Raw genomic sequence first — 21986 nt, forward strand, 5'->3', positions numbered from 1 at the left:
TTGACCAGATCGTCGATCCATCTTTTTGGGGGCCTACCGACACTGCGTCTTGCGGTATGTGGTCGCCATTCGAGGACTTTTCTGTCCCAACGGCCATCTGTCCGTCGATCTATGTGCCCTGCCCACTGCCACTTCAGTTTCGCAATCATTTCTCCTCATTCATGATTCGATCTCACAGGAAAACTCCGAGCATAGCCCTGTCCATTGCCCTCTGAGTGACAATGAGCTTCATCATAACGCCCATAGTTAGCGACCACGTCTGCGTACCGTAAGTCATCACTGGCAACACACACTGGTTGAAAACTTTCGTGTTCAGACACTGTGGTATTTGGTACGAGAAGATTTTACGGATTAGAAATGTATCATTAACCACTACAAAAAAAGTTCATACAATAAAAAAAGCAATTGCAATTAATAAAACAGCTGACAACATTAAGTATGTATCTCCCCGATACCATGAAACTTCAAGAGCAGTAAAACTAAGTTAGTGTTCAAAGGTATCTTTTAATTGTAACTTAAATTTTTAATTCGAGATAAAACTGGATGGAATTGGACTAATCGAAAACCTTTTAAAAGAGAACGTATCTGTGAAGAGGTTTGATCGTTTTGTTGAAGTCCGTGCTCGCTCTGGGCTCGATCGTCCGGAACAAAATCAGATAAGTTTTAACGAAGCGTCGCTTTTCAATTGCATGTATTTTAATGCAGCTTTCTATTATTGGTTTTAGTTCTTATCTATTCTAGGTATAACAGATGATATTCTTATAGAGATTAAAATAACACAGATGTGCTGTTAAAATGCACGTGGTCCTATCATTTTTTTATGAAAATATGGGACAAGACGAGCAGGACGTTTAGATGATACGCCCTACCTACAATGTAGTGTCGCTCAGGATTCTGGAAAAACCCATAAATTCTGGGCGGCACTTCAATTGCGCTCCTCACCTTGAGACGTAAGATGTTAAGTCTCATTTGCCCAGTAATATCTCTAGCTACGGCTAGTTCTAACTCTTCAGACCCAAACAGTAATGTTTACACATTACTGCTTCACGGCAGAAATAGGTGCCTTGTGGTACCTATAGTCTAGCCGGCATCCTGTTCAAAGGAGCCTCCCACTGGTATTATAAAAAATGTCCTCCACCACGTGTGTCCGTCTAATGTCATCTGTATGTTCGCGATAAACTGAGAAACTACTGCACCGATTTTCATGCCTATTTCTCCAATGGATGGCGTGGTTCTCGAGGAAGGTTTTAGTATATAATTTGTTAAGTTTTTGTATACCTTTTGGTACACATTAACGATATTTGTTTTTTTATAATATTTATTTAAAATACAATGTAGTTATAGCTTACAATATAATAACACACACTTAAACTTTAAGAAGCTTATTTGTGTGTGAAGCCGCTTAAAATTAAATTACATAATATTTAAAAAGAAAAGAACAATAATTTTCAATTACAGTTATTAAAACAAAGATCTTGTTTTAAACACAGTAGTATAGAAAACAATAAAATGCAAATAAAACATAATTATTAACTAAATGTTAGCAATTACAAATTAATTGGAGGTGTCGAAAAAAAAATAAGCCGTCTTTTCAACGAAAACGCTGTCTAAATAAATCCTTGGAATTATATATATATACTAGCTGTCCAGACAGACGTTGTTCTGTACATAATAAATAAAATACCGTTTTTGATGAATTTGTCAATAATTTTTCATTGTAACAATAATATGCTCCTTGTTGTTATAATGAAATTGTTTCACAGCAGAACTGTCAAACCGCGCGTCAAAAATACTCTCACAGAAAATATGTCCAAACAAAACAAATATTGGAAATAAAAATAATTATGGGTCCCAAATCGAAATAAAAACTATCCTATCTCTTAAGTTGGACTAAACTGCACTCCATGAAGTAATCCCCATTGAAATCTGTTCATTAGTTTAGGAGTCCATTGAGGACAAACATTGTGACACGAGATTTATATATATTAAGAAGATATTATATATAATAAAATAATGTATGTTTGTATCTTATATAGTTCTACAGAAACCTCCGCGATGGCATAGGTCTTAAGGACAACACACTATATCCATTTTAATATTTTATAAAAAGGCATTTATTTTCTCCAAATTGATTTCTTTAAAATTCTTTCTGATGTCATATCTAATAGACTAGACTGCTAGACACTACTACCGCTTTGGAAACAAATGACGCTCTGAGAGTAATAGAAAAGCTGTTTACAGATACGTTATTGATCCTTATCATTTTATAACAACATAATATTATAAAATTATTCAGAAATAGGTATTTGTTTCAATTTTAACTTTACTTTACATTATCATTGATTATACATTTCCGATTGCTTTAGATTACATCCCGAACACTTACATTTTTTTCCTATTGATAGAATTTTGAGACATTCCTTTAAATACAATGACTGAAAAAGAACAACGCACTGTTTCCTGGGGATCATGTGTTTAAAGGAAGTTCGCATAATATATACGTGTACTTTATGAAGTGATGGTGACTGATGGCTCTTAAGGTCATGACTTCTAAGTCATAGTATTAATGATAAAATCATCATAATCAACTTTTAACTTCGCACAGCTACAAATTGTCCAACTATCATTATTCCCTAGCCCATACGATTCAAGTATCTTCATGATTATAACATTCAAGTATCTTCATGATTATAACATACTCCCACTTTAAAGGCCGTTAATCATCACTAATCTTTACTCTTTGTCCTAAAATCGACTTTGGCCGGTAACATATTATGCATTAATATAGTTGAATTAACGAACAGTGAAATAACAAATGAATATAAAAATGCAGCTTATAAAATAAAAGAAGTTACCAAGGCAGATGAAGCGGTTGTGTCACGGTATAAATTAACTTTGCTCATTAATCACAGCAGCCAGCTCACGAATTAAATCATTTCGAATACTTTTTTCAAATGGCCTGCGTTATATTTTTTGCGAGGAAAACTTTACTGGCGGAAACTATGTAGATTAAATTATGATTTTTTATTGAGTTCCGGCACTACGAGTCAGCAGATTGGGATAGGATGTGTTCCTTTTTTGCATCCTACCCTTGAGGCAAGGTTTCTTTCGCTTCGGATGATCCCAGTGCCTGCGCCGTTGCAGTAGCCGATGTGATACCACAGAGCATAGATATTTTTATGCCAAGCTCTGATGCTGCCATCGACGATTGATCTGCATCAAATCCCTGGTTCGACAGTCGTGAGTTAAGGCAGCATCTGACTGCAAAACACAGGCATATCGAACTTGGGTTGCGGTGAAAAGGAACTGCAAAGTTCTAAAGAGGAAATATAACCGTGCCTCCAGATTCTTTATGCAGCTAATCGCTCGGGCGAAATCAAAGCATGTTGTCAAAATCGGCGAGCAGCTTTCCAGTTACCCTACTGGAACACGAAAGTTCTGGACGTTGTAGAAAGCTAGTATTGGTAACTTCAACCAGCCGTCCCTGCCGCCATTGCACATGAGGAATGGCCCTTACGGCAAAAGAGAAAGTCGATTTTCTGTGCGCTATTTTTGCCTGCAACTCTACTTTTGATGACATCGGAAAAACACCACCAACCTGAACTACAGTTCTAACAGAAAACTGTTCGGCGTGCTCTGTTTTTGATGGACGTCAGATAGTCGAGCGGGCCGGATGGCATTTCTCCAATCGTGCTAAGAACGTGTAGACGCCGGTGCTAACGCATTTATTCCGGACTCCTTGTCTTGTCCATCCAATCCAAAAAAAGGAAACTACAGGCCTATTGCTATTATCTCCCTGCTCAAAATCATGGCGCCAGTATACCTAGAAGGTCACCAGTTATTGCTCGAACGCGAAGCACGTGAAGTTTCTCTACAATTCTTTTGAATTACGTAACACATTTGTTTTAAACATTTTCTGGGATTATGTTGTAAAATCATAATAATATACATTGTTTAACAAAAGACTTACTAACTCGACTTGAGTGAGTAGAAGAATGTTTAATTATTTCACTCTATAGCTAGAGAATCAAAGAAATTAAATCGTAGCTTTGAGTGAGGAATTTAAATTAGTGCACCCGGTGAAGGGAGAAGCACAACCATTTTAAGGTAATTATCTTAAAATGCAGTGAAAATTTACTTTGTTATAAAATTTCCGTTTGCAATAACTTTTAACTTGAAGAAGCTGTGATGCTCGAGGCAAATAAAAAAATAAATACTGAATGTATTTAATTAAAATTTTGCATGATAAGAAAAAAGCGGCCAAGTGCGAGTCGGACTCGCCCATGAAGGGTTCCGTAGCAGCAAGTAACATAATATTTTTTTTATATTTAAGTTGATTGAATGAAAGTTACGAGTATATTGCGGTTAACGATTTATGACGTATTTAAAAAATTTACTTCCGCGATCTCGTTCAAACCAATTCTCGGTGGAAGTTTGCATTGTAATGTACATTATATATTTTTTTAGTTTTATCATTCTCTTACTTTAGTAGTTACAGGGGGAGACACATTTTACCACTTTGCAAGTATCTCTCGTTCAGTTTAGAACAAAATTATATTAGAATCCTCAATATCATTTTTGAAAACATATCCATAGATACCCACACGTAAAAATATTTTGAGTTTCAGTTCTAAGTATAGGAATATATACCCCCAAAATTAATTGATTTTTTTTTCATTTTTGTGTGAAAATCGTAATGTGGTTCACAGAATACATCTACTTATCGAGTTTCAACAGTATAGTTCTTATAGTTTCGGAAAAACCAGACGGACAGACAGACATGATGAATCCATAAGGGTTCTGTTTTTTGCCATTTGGCTACGGAACCCTAAGAAGGAGGGAAAAAAAAAATTTGTTCACATTTTCACGCTAGATGCAGGAATAGTATTAACTGCTTATAGCGTCTACGCGGACAACGTCGCATCTACTAAAATATAAGTGTGATATTGTTATAAAGGAAACAGATGGTGTGTAACTATAAAAAAAAATGGAAAATCCAAAAGGGCACACCTCGAACGCTCATGCTATATTTTTTTTAAAGTTAAATTTCGAATAAAATCGAATCAATTGCGTTTTAAAAAAAAAACGAGAAGGCCTACAGTAGTGATTTCCAAAAGGAACCTTCTCTGCTTAATTCTGAAAATTGTGAAAAAAAAAAATTAAGTCGTTTCGTCAAGTCGTTCTCGAGATATCCGTACCATGCCGTTTTTTTGAACCACAGACTAATGTACTCGTACGTCCACGATCATTTTTTTTAATGAACTTTTTTTATATTAATACGTATTTGACAACTTGAAAAAAGTATCATGATTATTCATTAGTATCTCAGCTTTATATTGATTTGCTTTTTATAATGTGTAAGGGTAAAAAAATATGCAGTTTAAAGAGTGGAAATCGTGTGACCTTGACAGGTTGGTTAAAGCACAACCTCGCCTCTTCGCGTTCGAGGCGTGCAATATATAAGTAATGTACTATCAGTATGTATTCTACAGTTGGGAAAGAGCTACTCAAACAGGATCTAGTGATACGCATAGAACAACGTATTACAATGCGAAAGAGAGCCTGAAACGTAAAAGATGCAACGCATATGTCCGACGGCGTCAGTACATCTGCGGTAAGAGGAGATATTATTATGTATTTGGAGCTCTTTGAAGATACAAAGGGAAAACACATATTGCTGAGCAATACTATCCGATTCACGAGGCAGTGGATGGCAGTCTTATCGGAAATCTCGACGAGAATACCAATTTGAATACGTGTATCAACATGTATCTACACGTATTCACGTTGTACGCCGTGTAGATACACGTTGATACACGGCGGCTATATCGGCAACACTGCTGATTTTTTTTATTGTATGTATGTGGTAGTGATTTAACTGTATCGAACTTTTTACCAGTGTTAAGTTTTAAAATTCTTAACTTGCGATTAAAATGGTGGTATTTTTAACGTTAACTGAAAATTTTGATTTTTACAAAAAGTTAAGATACTGTAGACTTGAGTAAATTATTTAAATTTCAACTCAATACCTCCACGCATTCCCAAGATGTCTGAACAGATAGACAGACAGACGGCCCGTCGGACGGACGGACGGACTACAAAGTGATCCTATACTGGTTCTGTTTTTACCTTTTAAGGTTAAGAACCCTTAAATGGATGGTATCTACACGTATTACATACAAGATGAATACGTGTATCAAAATGTATCTTCACGTATTCGCGTTGTACGCAATACGTGTAGATACATGTTGATACACAGCGGCTATATCGGCAACATAGCTGATTAATTTTTCTTGTATGTATGTGATGTAGGTGAGTGATTTAACTCAACCGAATTTTTTACAAGTTCTAACTCTGAAAACTGTAACTTCAACGTATTTGTTCACATCTGAGCTTAAATTTACATTTTTAGTACGACAAAAGTGTTTGCCTTACAAATTGAATGACAAATACATTAAAAAATAGCGTGGTAATAAATTGTGAAGGAGATCTTTGCTGACGATGTGCTCCAGATAAGGATCTGCTGGTGACAATGTAGTAGACGATACCCGGTGGGCACTTGACGTATATTATCCGATAATCTGTTAAATTGAGTGCCAGGACGTAACAATTCGTTATGGCACTTCGACACGAGTCAGTTTTACTGTAACATACATTATTATTATTATTTATTCAATGAACAAAATTATCTTTATATATATAATAATAAAGACATACTCGCAAAACCTCTTAGGTTTCTTCTCATTAGTATTAAATAATATTGCATCTCTTTATCAACTTAAAAATTATTATTAATATTATTACCAAAATCATCTATAATTTTCTATAAATATTTTGTTACTTTCAATTCAATATATTTAATTAATATTTATTATTTTCATTACAAATAGGTACTTTTAAATTGTAATTAATTTGCTCGCATTTTTCTATGTCGGTACTATTTAATTGTGGAAACTTTTATTCGTCAGTGATTTATATTTTACTTTTATTTTTTAAGTGTATTAAGTTGTACTGTTTGTTTCCCGAATAAAATAAAATAAAATAAAATAAAATAAAATAAAATAAAATAAAATAAAATAAAATAAAATAAAATAAAATAAAATAAAATAAAATAAAATAAAATAAAATAAAATAAAATAAAATAAAATAAAATAAAATAAAATAAAATAAAATAAAATAAAATAAAATAAAATAAAATAAAATAAAATAAAATAAAATAAAATAAAATAAAATAAGATAAAATAAGATAAAATAAAATAAAATAAAATAAAATAAAATAAAATAAAATAAAATAAAATAAAATAAAATAAAATAAAATAAAATAAAATAAAATAAAATAAAATAAAATAAAATAAAATAAAATAAAATAAAATAAAATAAAATAAAATAAAATAAAATAAAATAAAATAAAATAAAATAAAATAAAATAAAATAAAATAAAATAAAATAAAATAAAATAAAATAAAATAAAATAAAATAAAATAAAATAAAATAAAATAAAATAAAATAAAATAAAATAAAATAAAATAAAATAAAATAAAATAAAATAAAATAAAATAAAATAAAATAAAATAAAATAAAATAAAATAAAATAAAATAAAATAAAATAAAATAAAATAAAATAAAATAAAATAAAATAAAATAAAATAAAATAAAATAAAATAAAATAAAATAAAATAAAATAAAATAAAATAAAATAAAATAAAATAAAATAAAATAAAATAAAATAAAATAAAATAAAATAAAATAAAATAAAATAAAATAAAATAAAATAAAATAAAATAAAATAAAATAAAATAAAATAAAATAAAATAAAATAAAATAAAATAAAATAAAATAAAATAAAATAAAATAAAATAAAATAAAATAAAATAAAATAAAATAAAATAAAATAAAATAAAATAAAATAAAATAAAATAAAATAAAATAAAATAAAATAAAATAAAATAAAATAAAATAAAATAAAATAAAATAAAATAAAATAAAATAAAATAAAATAAAATAAAATAAAATAAAATAAAATAAAATAAAATAAAATAAAATAAAATAAAATAAAATAAAATAAAATAAAATAAAATAAAATAAAATAAAATAAAATAAAATAAAATAAAATAAAATAAAATAAAATAAAATAAAATAAAATAAAATAAAATAAAATAAAATAAAATAAAATAAAATAAAATAAAATAAAATAAAATAAAATAAAATAAAATAAAATAAAATAAAATAAAATAAAATAAAATAAAATAAAATAAAATAAAATAAAATAAAATAAAATAAAATAAAATAAAATAAAATAAAATAAAATAAAATAAAATAAAATAAAATAAAATAAAATAAAATAAAATAAAATAAAATAAAATAAAATAAAATAAAATAAATATAAATAATAATATAATATAATAATAAAATAAATATAATAATAAAATAAATAAAAGTCACAAAGTGCACCCTACTAATAATACGCCCAGGTGGACGTACTCAAGCCAGTCTCGAACAATGTGTGACGTTGACGTGCTACATGCTCTGTACTTTGCTAAAAATTTTAACAAAAATAACGGGATGCGTAGAAAAAATTTATCGAATGAAAAATGAATATATATGAATGAAAAAATAATACAACAAGAAATAAGGAAGAAACTGGGATCACATATCATCAGTAATTGAGTATTTTGTATTAAATTAATTTCAATGTAAAAATAACACGAAGCGAATGTTACAAAATTTTAAAGATGTCATTGAGTGTCAAGATGCCACGGAAAGAAACATCTTTACAAATTGCTAATACCCACTGCAATATAAAGCTGCTGTTATAAAAAAAACTATTGTTCTTAGGTAGTACGGTATCTAGTTGGAGCGTAGCGGAGATCAATCCTTAATCTAAAGACATATCATTCGCAGTATCATAGTGGGACGGCAAAAGTGTGCTTAAAGATTATGTAAGCACATTTTTCTCCTTTGTCGTGTGTCAACTGTGACTATCCAAATCAAACCAAACTGAATAAATGTATTACATTGCTGCTTATGGATAAATAATTTTCTAAGAAACTGGAGTAAACGCGTCAATGTATAGATACAGCAGCAACTTTTATTACATCGTCTCAAACTTTTTCGTCTGTGTGTTGCATGTGGCGTGATGGTCGGGCGGCGCCTACAGTTCAAAGCAGCTGACCGTGTAGTTCAAATTCAAATTCAAATATTTTCATTTAAAATAGGATGAGACATCACTTATTGAAAGTCAAAAAACTACCACACATTCCAAAATGAATGCTTCAGGCCTGAGAAGAATGGGCGCAACAAACTCAGCGGGTTTTTTTTCATCACAAATATGTTTTACAATAATTAATGTAACATTTACAAAGTAACATTGTACAATTAAACTTATTATTTAATAGCCTGAGGGCGGTCGCTCTATTCCCAATATGTGGTATCATTAAGAAAGTCGTCATTCATCTTACCACACAATCGTTTTTTAACGATTCTTTTGAATAACGTAATAAAGTGTACAGACTAATACTCATTTGTGCTAGTGTTCCACGCTATTTTGCTTATTTTTGTCAGTGTTTAATGCAAATGTTGTTATTTATTAAAGTGAAACTTTTATTTTTGAAATTTTTAGTTAAATGTCTATAATTTCACCTTCCTTAAAGGCCGGCAACGCTCTTGTGATTCCTCTGGTGTTGCAAGAGAGTGTGGGCGGCGGTGATCACTTAACACCGTTTGTACGCTCGTTTGTCCTCCTATTCCATAAAAAAAGTGTGAAAAATAGTTTCACTTTTACCGATTTTTCTATATATATAAAACGTGTGTGGCATATATAATAATATAATTTGTAGCAACATTTTCAGTACATTTCGGTTGCTAATTGCTACATATTTTTGCATGTGGCAACTGTATTTACCTTCGTAAATCGGGATGAATGCTTGGCTGTGCATCCCTAAGGCTGTTACATCATGTCGCGTTGAAAAGGATTAGAATTGTGAAAATAGTTTAAAATAAAATGTAGCAAATGAAGCAACATACATATTGCTGAAAAAGTAGAAAACGTCTAGAAGTTCCTTAACAAAAACATTTCAATGCTGAACTTAGAATGAAACTGGTTCAGACTTCAGTGGAACAAAGACATGATTAGGGATCATCGTATAAGTAAAATAGTACATTTTTTACCATTGGGAGGTTTGCACAGGATGCCGGCAAGATTATGGGTACCACAACGGCGCCTATTTCTGCCGTGAAGCAGTAATGTGTAAGCATAACTGTGTTTTAGTCTGAAGGGCGCCGTAGCTTACATCTTTTGTCTCAAGGTGACGAACGCAACTGTAGTGCCGCTCAGAATTTTTGGGGATTTTCAAGAATCCTGAGCGGCATTGCATTGTAATAGGCAGGGCGTATCAATTACCATCAACTGAACGTCCTTCTCGTCTTATCTCTTATTTTCATGAATAAATCAAAATAAACATATAACTTATTTGAATTGAATAAATTAATATTCATTGTTAAAAGAACTGCAAAGTTATCATTATTGCGATTCTATGTTTTAGAAAGAGCTTATAAAGAGTGCGTCCTTGCACACTTATGAATTTTGATGTCAGCATGTCCAAAAATAACGGATATAGATACCGGGAGAAACCTGTTGTCCCATCGAGTCGACTCCTGCGAATTTCATGGAATGGGGCAAAATGTACATTGTTCAATTTAACTCCCAGTTAAACTCTAGTTTGCGCGTTAATCCCTAAAAAGAACCTATTTGTTGTATCAACACTAGAAATCGCGAGCGATTGCCTGTTCGACGGTCATCTTGAAGGCAAAGCGGATTTGGTTTCGAAGAAACTGTGGATCTTAAATAGAGCAAGGAAATACTTCAAGGCGACCCACATTTAAGGGTCTTACTAAGCGCAAGTTACTTATAGAAGATATTAAAAAATATGTGATTGTATATAATTATGTATCAAGCTGACGAGAGCAACGATACGAGATTTGAACTAGCCGTCTAGATTATGGGTACCACAACGGTTTTGTGCCGTGAAGCAGTAATGTGTAAACATTATTGTGTTTCGATCTAAAGGGCGCCATAGCTAGTGAAATTACTGGACAAATGAGACTTAACATTTAATGTCTCATGGTGACGAGAGCAACTGTTGCAGCTCAGAATTTTTCGGGATTTTAAGAATCCTGAGTGGCACTGAATTGTTATGAACAGGACGTATCAATTACCATCAGATTAAGTCCTGTTCGTCTCGTCCCTTATTGTGGTAAAAAAAAGGTGTCAAGACATTTGTGAGGAGTAGGTACTATTCAGGAGCTGGCAACTGCCGTGGATATGGTGCCAGTATTCTTGGTACACTTCCTTGTGGTAACAAATTTTACTTGATGTTGTGAATTAAATAATATAGTTTACAATATATATATATATATATATATATATATATATATATATATATATATATCATATATGTACTTCCATATCTGTATTGTAATTCACTAATAGCGTGCACAGCATGCTTTTTACAAAGGTAACAAAATTTTAGTATCTGAATATAGCATAAACATAAAAACGAAAAATTTTAAACTATACATAAAACATTTAAAATGATTATAATATTACAAAATTCTGAGCGGCACTACAACTAAGCTCGTCACCTTGAGACATAAGATGTCAAGTCTCATTTGCCTAGCTAGCTCCGTAGCTAGTTGAAACTTACATGGAACTTTAAGAGTCGTCTCCCTTACCTAAGCGTGTATTGTTCATCAAATTTTTATTCAAAATAGGATTCAAAATCACTTATTGAACGTCAAAAACTACCACCCATTCAAAATAGACTGCCTCAGACCTGAGATTAGAACGGGTGCAAGAAACTCAGCGGGCTTTTTTTATAAAAATATGGATAATAATGTAATATCGTACAATAAACATTTACAATTAAAGAGCCTGAGGGTGTTCACTTCATTCCCAGTCTGTGGTATCATTACGAAAATCGTTTATGCTAAAGTAAACTATAGGGCGCCGTGCGCCCTTCAGACCGAAGCGCAGTAATGTGTAGCAGAAATAGGCGCCCAAAATCTAGCTGGTATCCGGTGCAAAGGACCCTCCCACTGGTAGATTTACAGTACTAAAATTAAAATTGAAATTTTGTACAATTGAGGCAGTGGACCTCAATAAAAGATAGATAAAAATGATGATCTCTGTAGATAACTTAACATAATAAAATAAATTGAAATCGTACTTCATTTAATTTTGCTTTGTAAACATAATATCATAAAATGGTTGGTACAATATTGACTAACATTTCTTTATGCTTAGTGTAAGGCATAGCTATTTGCGAGCCCGTATCGTTTATGAGAACAAGGTAGACGTTGTATGGCGCTCACTAATTGCTTTTGAACTTTTAATACTATCTTATCTTTATCTCCAGTGCCCATAAAACCAAGAGCATTGCTTGTATTAGTTACCAGTGGGAGGCTCCTTTGCACAGGATGCCGATTATGGGTACCACAACGGCGCCTATTTCTACCGTGAAGCAGTAATGTGTAAGCATTACTGTGTTTCGGTCTGAAGGGCGCCGTAGCTAGCGAAATAACTGGGCAAATGAGACTTAACATCTTGTCTCAAGGTGACGAGCGCAGTTGTAGTGCCGCTCAGAATTTTTGGGGGTTTCAAGAATCCTGAGCGGCACTGCATTGTAATGGACAGGGCGTATCAATTACTATCAGCTGAACGTCCTGCTCGTCTTGTCTTGTCTTTCCACATGGCAAACTAATTGATGATATGTGATTCTTGGCATTAGTCTTGATTCCAAATTGCGATGGGGCCCCCATATTGAAGTATTGGCGAATAGGCTTACGGCCGTTCCCAACATACTATCTACACATAGAGTTAAATTACTACCTTCTACTGTCAGTAGTTAGCTATCAATAATCAGAAGCTGTCCCAATATACCCGATAAGTCACTCTTATAGCCTTATATTGGGACGCGTGAATTACAATTTCCATACAAACTTTTATCGCTGGTAAGCTATACGTCGTCCCATTGACAGTCAGCGTGTACGGATAAGGTGAGTTACCGTATTTACCGTACTATCTCAAGTAAGAGATAGACTGAATAATAAATAAATGAAAAATTTACATTTAACTGACATAGAAACGGCGCGACTAGTTTACTTTAGTTATTTTGATAGTACTATGTCCTATGGTATTTTGTTACTGCTGCCGATATTAATACAATCTTTGTTCTGTATGAGAGGGCTGTTCGCGCTTTTTATAACCTAGGTCCTAAAGAATCATTAAGAGAAAAATTTTAAGAAATAAACATTCTGACTGTTGCTTCTCATTCTTATATGTCCATAAGTACATTCAGGAATTTGCTAGAAACTGTGACATTAATAATGTTAACACGAGGAACAAACATAAACTTGTTACGCCTACTACTCGGTTAAGTCGAGTTAGTAAGTATTTTATTGGACGATGTATATGCTTCTACAATATGATCCCAGAATATGTACAAAACAAATGTGTTACGAAATTTAAAATAATTGTTTAAAGACGTTTGTGTGGGAAAGGTTACTATAGTTTACTTTAGCATAAACGATTTTCGTAATGATACCACAGACTGGGAATGAAGTGAACACCCTCAGGCTCTTTAATTATAAATGTTTATTGTACGATATTACATTATTATCCATATTTTTATAAAAAAAGCCCGCTGAGTTTCTTGCACCCGTTCTAATCTCAGGTCAGGTGAGGCAGTCTATTTTGAATGGGTGGTAGTTTTTGACGTTCAATAAGTGATTTTGAATCCTATTTTGAATAAAAATTTGATGAACAATACACGCTTAGGTAAGGGAGACGAGTCTTAAAGTTCCATGTAAGTTTCACTTATTTCATTCCCATTCGCAACAATCAATCAATCACTATTCCAAGTAGAAGTTACTAAACTAGAGTCGAATTACACCTTCACATAACACGCCACAATTTAGGATATCATCCCCACCATCTGGATGTGTGGCGGTCCTCCACAGTGCGGTTTTTAAGGAGCTTTCGTCCACGTACTACAAAGCTGTGGAATGAGCTTCCTTGTGCGGTGTTTCCGGGACGATACGACATGGTTACCTTCAAATATAGCGAATTAGGGAAGCAGTGATCACTTAACGCCAGGTGACCCGACCCGTACGCTCGTTCGTCCTCTTTTTCCATAAAAAAAATAGTCGGATGTTGACTCACACTCTTATATGAATTGATTTAAATTAAGAATGTGGAGGACTCACCGTGTTCGGAGCGAGTCGTCGTCGCCGGCGCCGGCGTCTCCTGGCTGAAGCTGCATGCCACTCTGTGACCATGTTACCGTCAGCCAGTCTACAAGCAACAATACAATATCACAGAACATGACAAGTAGTGGATATCGGTGGGATGCTGGCTAGATTATGGGTACCACATCGGCGCCTTTTTCTGCCGTGAAGCACGGACTAGTAAACAAATAAGGACTCCGTGTCACCTTACATAACAGTCTAGCACCAAAACAAGCCGATTAACGTGTAAATACATAGCCCCAAGCACACACTTACACTACTACAGGCTATCGGCCGCCATTATGAGAATTGTCATCGTCTGTGACAGATCAGTTTGCGTCTCAATAAAATATTTTAAATGCCGTCGTGCGTTGTGAAAAACTGTAAAACCGATACTATATAAGTATTTGTGGCCATATATGATTATTTAAGGGAGAAAAAATTGTGTAACTAGTATCCCCCGTAACCGCACACACACTAGCATAAAGGTGCTTCACTTGCTAATATCACGGCGCAGAGTCCTTCTTTTTTTACTCGTACGTGCCGTGTGTGTGTTAACATTATTGTGTTTCGGTCTGAAGGGCGCCGTAGCTAGTGAAATACTGGGCAAATGAAACTTAACATCTTATATCCCAAGATGACGAGCGCAATTGTAGCGCCGCTCAGAATTTTTGGGTTTTCAAAGAATCCTGGTTGGAACAGCATTATAATGGGGAGGGCGTATAAATTACCATTAGCTGAACGTCCTACTCGTCTCGTCCCTTGTTGTCATGAAAAAAACATAACAAACATATACAAACTATATGTAGAAAGGCAATACTACCCCAACAATGATTTAAAGTATACAGTGGACGGCAGTTTATTAAATGTAAGTATAAAAAATTACGCTATGAAATGTATTTTATGTCCTTTCCTACCCAAAGTGTCCGTAAGCGAAGTATGGCATAAAGGCATTTATTTTCTCAAAATTGATTCCTTTAGAATTCTTTTTGATGTCATTTCTAATATACCAGATACTACGACCTGTATAGCCGAGTGGTTAGCGATCCTACCTACTAAGCTAGAGGTCCCGGGTTCGAATCCCGGTAGGTGCAAGCATTTATATGATGAATATGGATGTACGTTTCCGAGTCATGGATGTTTAAATGTATTTATGTATGTTTATATGAATATATGTATGTTTAAGTAAGTATATTGTATTCATTGTCTTGTAACCCATAACACAGGCTATATATGCTTAACTTGGAGCAAGATAATTTGTGTAAAAAGTGTGTCAATATTATTATTACTACTGCTTCTGAAACAAATGGCGCTCTGAGAGAGAAGAAGCGGCGCAAGAAACTCTCCCAGCATTCTTTTTTGCGCTCTTTTCAATTAAAATATATTAAAGTCAGCTCACTGCATCAGATATAATAAGATTCATGAAAAGAATCAATCTTAGTAGTGAGATAAAGTTAAGAGTGGCTATCACAATAGATCACATTGGTTACTTACAACCACACGTCACTTATTTTCATATTTTACATTCAAATTTTTTTTTTATTCAGAACAGGATTTAAAATCACTTATTGAACGGAAAAAAACTACCACCCGTTCGGAGTAGTATCCCTCAGAACTGAGAAGAACGGGCGAAAGAAGTGTGGTTATTTTCTTCTTAATTTAGTTACAATATATAATGCAGTATCGTACAATAAAATTTATAATTAAATAGCCTGAGGGTGTTCGCTCCATTCCCAGTCTGTGGTATCATTAAGAAAATAATTTATTTTACCAGTAACCTTTACCACAAAAAGTTTTTAAGAATTTGGTAACTCATTTGTTATGTAAATTTTTTGGGATCATCTTGTAAAATCATATACATCGCCAAATAAAATCCGTACTAACCCAACTTAACTGAGTAGTAGGCATAAGAAGCTTATGTTTGATCCTCGTGTTAACATTATGACTGTCGCAGGTACTAGTAAATTCGTTAATCTGCTTCTGAAAGTTTCAGTTCAGTCAAAATGTTTATTTCTTTAAATTTTTCTATTAATGATTCTCTAGGACTTAGGTTATGAGTAACGCGAATGGATTCATTCTTCTTAATTTCCTAATTCTGGAAATAACCTAATCAAAAACGTTTTTCTTTATATTTCTTAGTCTTATATTTAGCATTAAAATTAAGCATAGAAGTTTTCCCGTCGGGGTAGGCAGAGAACACAGACCACCACTTGCTTCTATCCTTTCAAAGCTTACATGCTTCCTGTACATTCATTACTCTTTTCATACATGCTCGCCAGTTCCTGGTGCTTCGGACCTTTCCTTTTTTCTATATGTCCCCAATTTGTTCGATGTCTATCCTACGAGGCCTTCCACGACCGACTTGCCCACACCCACTTGCCTTATATATTTGTCGTCCTTTCTTCACTCATTCACTCCAAACTATTTCAGCATTCCTTTCTCAATTCTTGTCACGATATCTTCTTTCAGACCACAGCGCTCGTATATCCGCATTCGGTATTCTATCAATAAGTCTCACCCCACACATACTACGCAGTGATCGCATCTCAACTGTGTTAATTCTGCTTTTATGCTTCTTCTGCATACCCAACACTCACTTTCGTCCATCAACGTGGCGACAAGCACTCTAGTCTGGCCGTTCATAAAGGCATGCAGCGCTCTATTTACACTTTTTCCTGCAGTCACTCTCCTTTCAATATCTCCTTCATAAGATATGAATCCGTCTCTTGTAATCAGCTACATAAATATACAAATTCTGTAACTTGTTCTACACTTCATCTTCATAGTATTACACTCAGTAAAACTTTCATCTTTCTCAAATACCATCACTTTCGTCATTCTTGCATTCTTGGTTATTAACATGAAATAATGGGATGTTAGAATAACTTTCTATGTCCTAAATTTTCAATGAAGTCATATTAGTTATTGTACCTAGTATCAAAAAACAAAGTCCTCCGCCGTGTCTGTCTGTCTGTTCGCGATAAACTCAAAAACTTCTACGCCGATTTTCATGTTGTTTTCACTAATGGATAGCGTGATTCTCGAGGAAGGTATTTGACTTGCACAGAGTTTCTCATGAAACAATCGTAAATTTTTTGTAATTGGTATTTTGGAATCAACAATTTATTCTTGTATCTTGTATTAAAGTTATATATATCATTTCTTCTTTTTTTTAGCAGAATTCAAACTTAAACTATTCATTATATTAACAGAGTAGCTAAGGCCGATAGATACGAAAGAAATTCTTCAAGCTAGTAAATATTTCTATCTTAGTTTTTGCATATCGCGTATGATTGAATTATGCTAAACTTCAAGAAACCTACCATAATATCTGATGAGGGTAGACAGGATCTGACAGATGCGGTGTGGCACTGTGGAGAGGGGGAGGGGTCTCAATACTTTTTGTTCATAACCTAATTTGTCATTTTACGTTAACGACGAATATAAGGGTCGGTTGACAATAAGTCATCTTTTTTTGTTCATTGCGTAAGTTGTGGTAGCAGGCTTCGACATACTCGCTTAAATGACACTACTAGTGGTGGCATGAAGGGGCGAGTCGTTCTCTTCCCTAAGATATAGTGAGGGAGCGATAGCTGGTCCTTGAGTGACATAATTCATAAAAAATATTGTACAGATTGTTAAAAAATTCACATGATGCACTCATTTATTCATATTTTTTTAATATTATACTTTTTTAGCTCACAAGGAACGTTTAAAAAGAGTGGCCGTTGAGTTTCTTGTAAGTTTTTCTCACGAACTCTACTTTTTCCGAACATATGTATTATATTCTTAGTCTGGCCATTAATACTGTTACAATTAAAAATAAACAAAATATTACATTTGAATTTGGAATCTGTCACTTTTATATGATTGTTCATTGTGTTTTCCCATTTTGGCGCCAATACATTGTACATTATTTTGCGATATTAAAATGGAGTGGGGTGATAAATAGAACCAAATCACAAATAAAATTTGAAAAACAAAATTTTATGGACGATGCGGGACTCGAACCCACAACCTCCGGCGTTCCATGCCGGTGCTCTAACCAACTGAGCCAACCGTTCGAGTAACGCATCGTTACAAAATCTTGCTTGTTTCGTTAAACTCTCAGGTTGTGGCTTCATCTACAGGATCTACTTTACAGTTGATAACCTGCTCAACCCCAATATTTGCATATTAGGTAATTGACTTGAGATGTCGCTCTTGTAAATCTAAACAATATGTCATGTTTTAAAGTGATAACCCTCACTTCTAGAATTAATACACAAATAAAGTTTGAAAATCAAAATTTTATGAACGATGCGATTTGTGTATTAATCCTAGAATTGTGCCAATGAGTTTTACCCACGTGCCACGATCCGGATACGAGCCGACACACGAGCTTTGCCGCCATTCGTTCACTTACATCAACCCTTTATTGTACTTCACTTATTTCTTATACACTTGACAAGGCCTCATTTCAGTACATCCTGATATTGCCGCGTGCATGTAACAACGCATTCCCAAAACGATAAATAGATGGTCCTGTTACAGGGAGGACTGCTTCATTGTTTATTTCTTTTATTTAATTATTTTAAAATTTATTACATGTTTTTTTTTTTATGAAAATAAGGGACGAGACGACCAGGACGTTCAGCTGATGGTAACCTATACGCCCTACCTATAACAATGCAGTGCCGCTCAGGATTCTTGAAAAACCCAAAAATTCTGAGCGGCACTACAATTAGCTCGTCACCTTGAGACATGAGATGTTAAGTCTTATTTGCAAAGTAATTTCACTAGCTACGGCGCCCTTCAGACTGAAACACAGTAATGTTTACACATTACTGCTTTACGGCAGAAATAGGCGCCGTTGTGGTACCCATAATCTAGCCGGCTTCCTGTGCAAAGGAGTCTCCCACTGGTAAAGGTTATTTAATAAAGGCTCGCATAATGCCTTTATATATTTACGGTATGTGTGGATTGATGCATCTACTGTACTCAATAACTTGTGTTTTTAATTCTTACTAAAGTTAATCACTTTTTTTTTTGACTTACTCGTGTAAGCCATTTAGTTTTTGATGTTTGAATATTTTTGTTGAATCACTTTGCATATATTGTAATTGAAATGATTTGTAATTCGCCTTAACAATAAGAACTTGTAATACCTAATCTGTTTTGAAAATAGCAACCATAGAGTTTCTTGCTCGTTCTTCTCTAAGCAAATCTGCCTTCCGAATGAGGTGATCAAATGAAAAATGACATATTTCAAGTGTAATATGCAAATAAAATTTGAAAAACAAAATTTTATGAACGATGCGGTATTCGAACCCACGACCTCCGGCGTTCCGTGCCGGTGCTCTAACCAACTGAGCTAACCGTTCGAGTACCGCCTCGTTATAAAATTCTGTTTGCTTTGTTCAACTCTCAGGTTGTGGCTTCAATCCTAGAAGTGAGGGTTATCAAAAACATAACATAATGTTTAAGAGTAATATGATAAACCTATGAAATAAAATATTTTTGATTTGATTCCATTTACAGAATACTGGGAGAGTCTCTTGCGCTGTTTATTGCCTAAGAGCGCTTTTGTCATCGTGGTAGTGATTTAACTGTCATCAATAGAATCATCTAGTATAAAGCTGGGTACTTAGATTAAGGATTGGTCTCCTCTGCGCTCCAACTAGACACCGCAGGCGTAGTCGCAAATTGCGGCAACTAATACTACGTCCAAATGGGCGTACTCGAGCCAGTCTCCATCAATGTGTGACGTTGACGTACCACATGTTCTGTTAAACTTTGCTAATAATTGAAAGTTAATATATTAATAGGTTGCGTAGTAAAACTTTGTAAGAATAATACTACAAGAAATAAGAAAGCCATTGGGATCACATATCATCAGTAAGTATTTTGAATTTTATTAATTCCAATGTAAAATAACACGAAGCGCATGTTACAAAATTTTAAAGATGCAATTGAGTGTCAAGATGCCACGCACACAAGCATCTAATAGTTGCCGTAATAAAAAACTATTGTTCTTTGGTAGTGCGGTATTTATTTGAAGCGCAACGGAGAGCAATACTTTATCTAAGGCTGTGTAGTATAAATAATATATTATTTAATTGCTCCCTGTATATTGCAAAATACATTAATAGTAGATTGTTAACCTAGGGTCGAAAGAATCAATTTCCGAGGTATTTAGACGCCCGAGCGCAGCAAGGGCGGCTATAGTCCGAGTAGGAATTACCCGTTTCTTTTTACCCGTGTTAAACACGCTACTTTTCATTTCGAATATGAGGAAAATAAAACTAGTTGTTTATCTAAACTATTTATTGATAATATATAATAATATTAGTAGTACCTATTTAAAATTAATTGTCAAATTAGGACAATTTATGTCGACTTTTTAAATTTTAAATATGGAACTCACCAAGTTGCGGCTTCTTCCGCTCAAAGAAGTTTGCGCTAAGTTCACACTGGCTGTTTAGAAAGTCACATGGCCGCAGCATTTCCCAGCTGACAGCAGTTCTATTTTTAAAGTTCATTCCGGCCCTTAGGTGGGAAGTAAATTGTATGAGTTTTTCCCTCTCTATGGAGGGAAGCAGCATTTTCCACCCAATAATCAGATCAAAACAACATTACTTTCCCAGTATGAGAAATGAAAAATAATAACGTATGCCGATAGCACATATCATATTTTCAATGTTAGAACTTGGGATGCTGTCCAAAAATTCGCAGAAGTAGGGCTTAAAAGTGTGAATAAGACCTACTTACTATAAATTGTAAAAAAATCAATCAATCAAATCATTTTCTCAAAAATAACATTCTCTGTAAGTGTCAAATCACAAATAAAAGAAAACTTATCAGTTAAAGTGGATTCTTGCTCATCTCTAGAGTTCCAATAAGTTGCATTAAACTTAACGCTTCCAGTAAATTAATTATCTCGGGTTTGTACTAGACAGATGTTTAAGTTTCAGACGGAAATCACTGGTTGGCTCTGCACAGGGTTTCCTAGAAATCCATCCAGAAGAATTTAATAGAGTACCTCTTTGTTTTATAAATAATAATTATTTTTTTCTACTATTTCAAGATTACATAGACAATTTAGTAGATAAGGCTTGCCAGAAACTTGAATTGGGAAGTCTCTATAGAAATTGCAATTTACGCGTCCCAATATAAGGCGATAAGAATGACTTATCGTGTATATTGGGACAGCTTCACATTATTGACAGCTAATTACTGACAGTGGAAGGTAATAATTTATCTCTATCTGTAGATAATTAACATTACCTAAACATTTTATTGAGATAAAACATTAAGTTGAGAATGCAACGGGAAACTTTTAGTAACGAAATAAACAAAAATGATTACAGACAAAATTTATTAATTAACAGGATATAGAACAAATTTGTTAACGAATTAATGTTTGGTGTTTTATTTTCTAGTGGGTATTTGATGTGAGCGTAGTTTGTGTGCATTCAGATGTAAGCGTGTGTTTGGGTATGTGCGAGAGTGGAAATGTAGAAATGACCATCTTGGGTTTTATTATAGTATATTGTAGAGGTAGTAGTTATACATTCGCTAACTATGGGCCTTATGAGGAAGCTCATTGTTACTCAGCGGGCAATGGAGAGGGCAATGCTCAGAGATAGCCATCGCCCAAATGATAGCGAAACTGAAGTGGCAGTTGGCAGGTCATATAGCCCGACGGACAGATGGCCGTTGGG

The 21986-nt window shown here is 33.6% G+C and overlaps 1 protein-coding gene across 1 annotated transcript in view; it reads right to left on the reverse strand.

Annotated features, from left to right (window-relative positions):
- The window catches only part of LOC126968764 (atrial natriuretic peptide-converting enzyme-like), a 188505-nt gene that overhangs the window by 116343 nt on the left and 50176 nt on the right, over positions 1–21986 (reverse strand). Inside the window, exon 3 of the mRNA XM_050813877.1 lies at positions 14263–14350. Coding sequence (XP_050669834.1) covers positions 14263–14350 — 88 coding nt within the window. The remainder of the gene's footprint in view (positions 1–14262; positions 14351–21986) is intronic.

Source organism: Leptidea sinapis, chromosome 16 (genome assembly GCF_905404315.1).
Source record: "Leptidea sinapis chromosome 16, ilLepSina1.1, whole genome shotgun sequence".
NCBI classification, from domain to species: Eukaryota; Metazoa; Arthropoda; class Insecta; order Lepidoptera; family Pieridae; genus Leptidea; species Leptidea sinapis.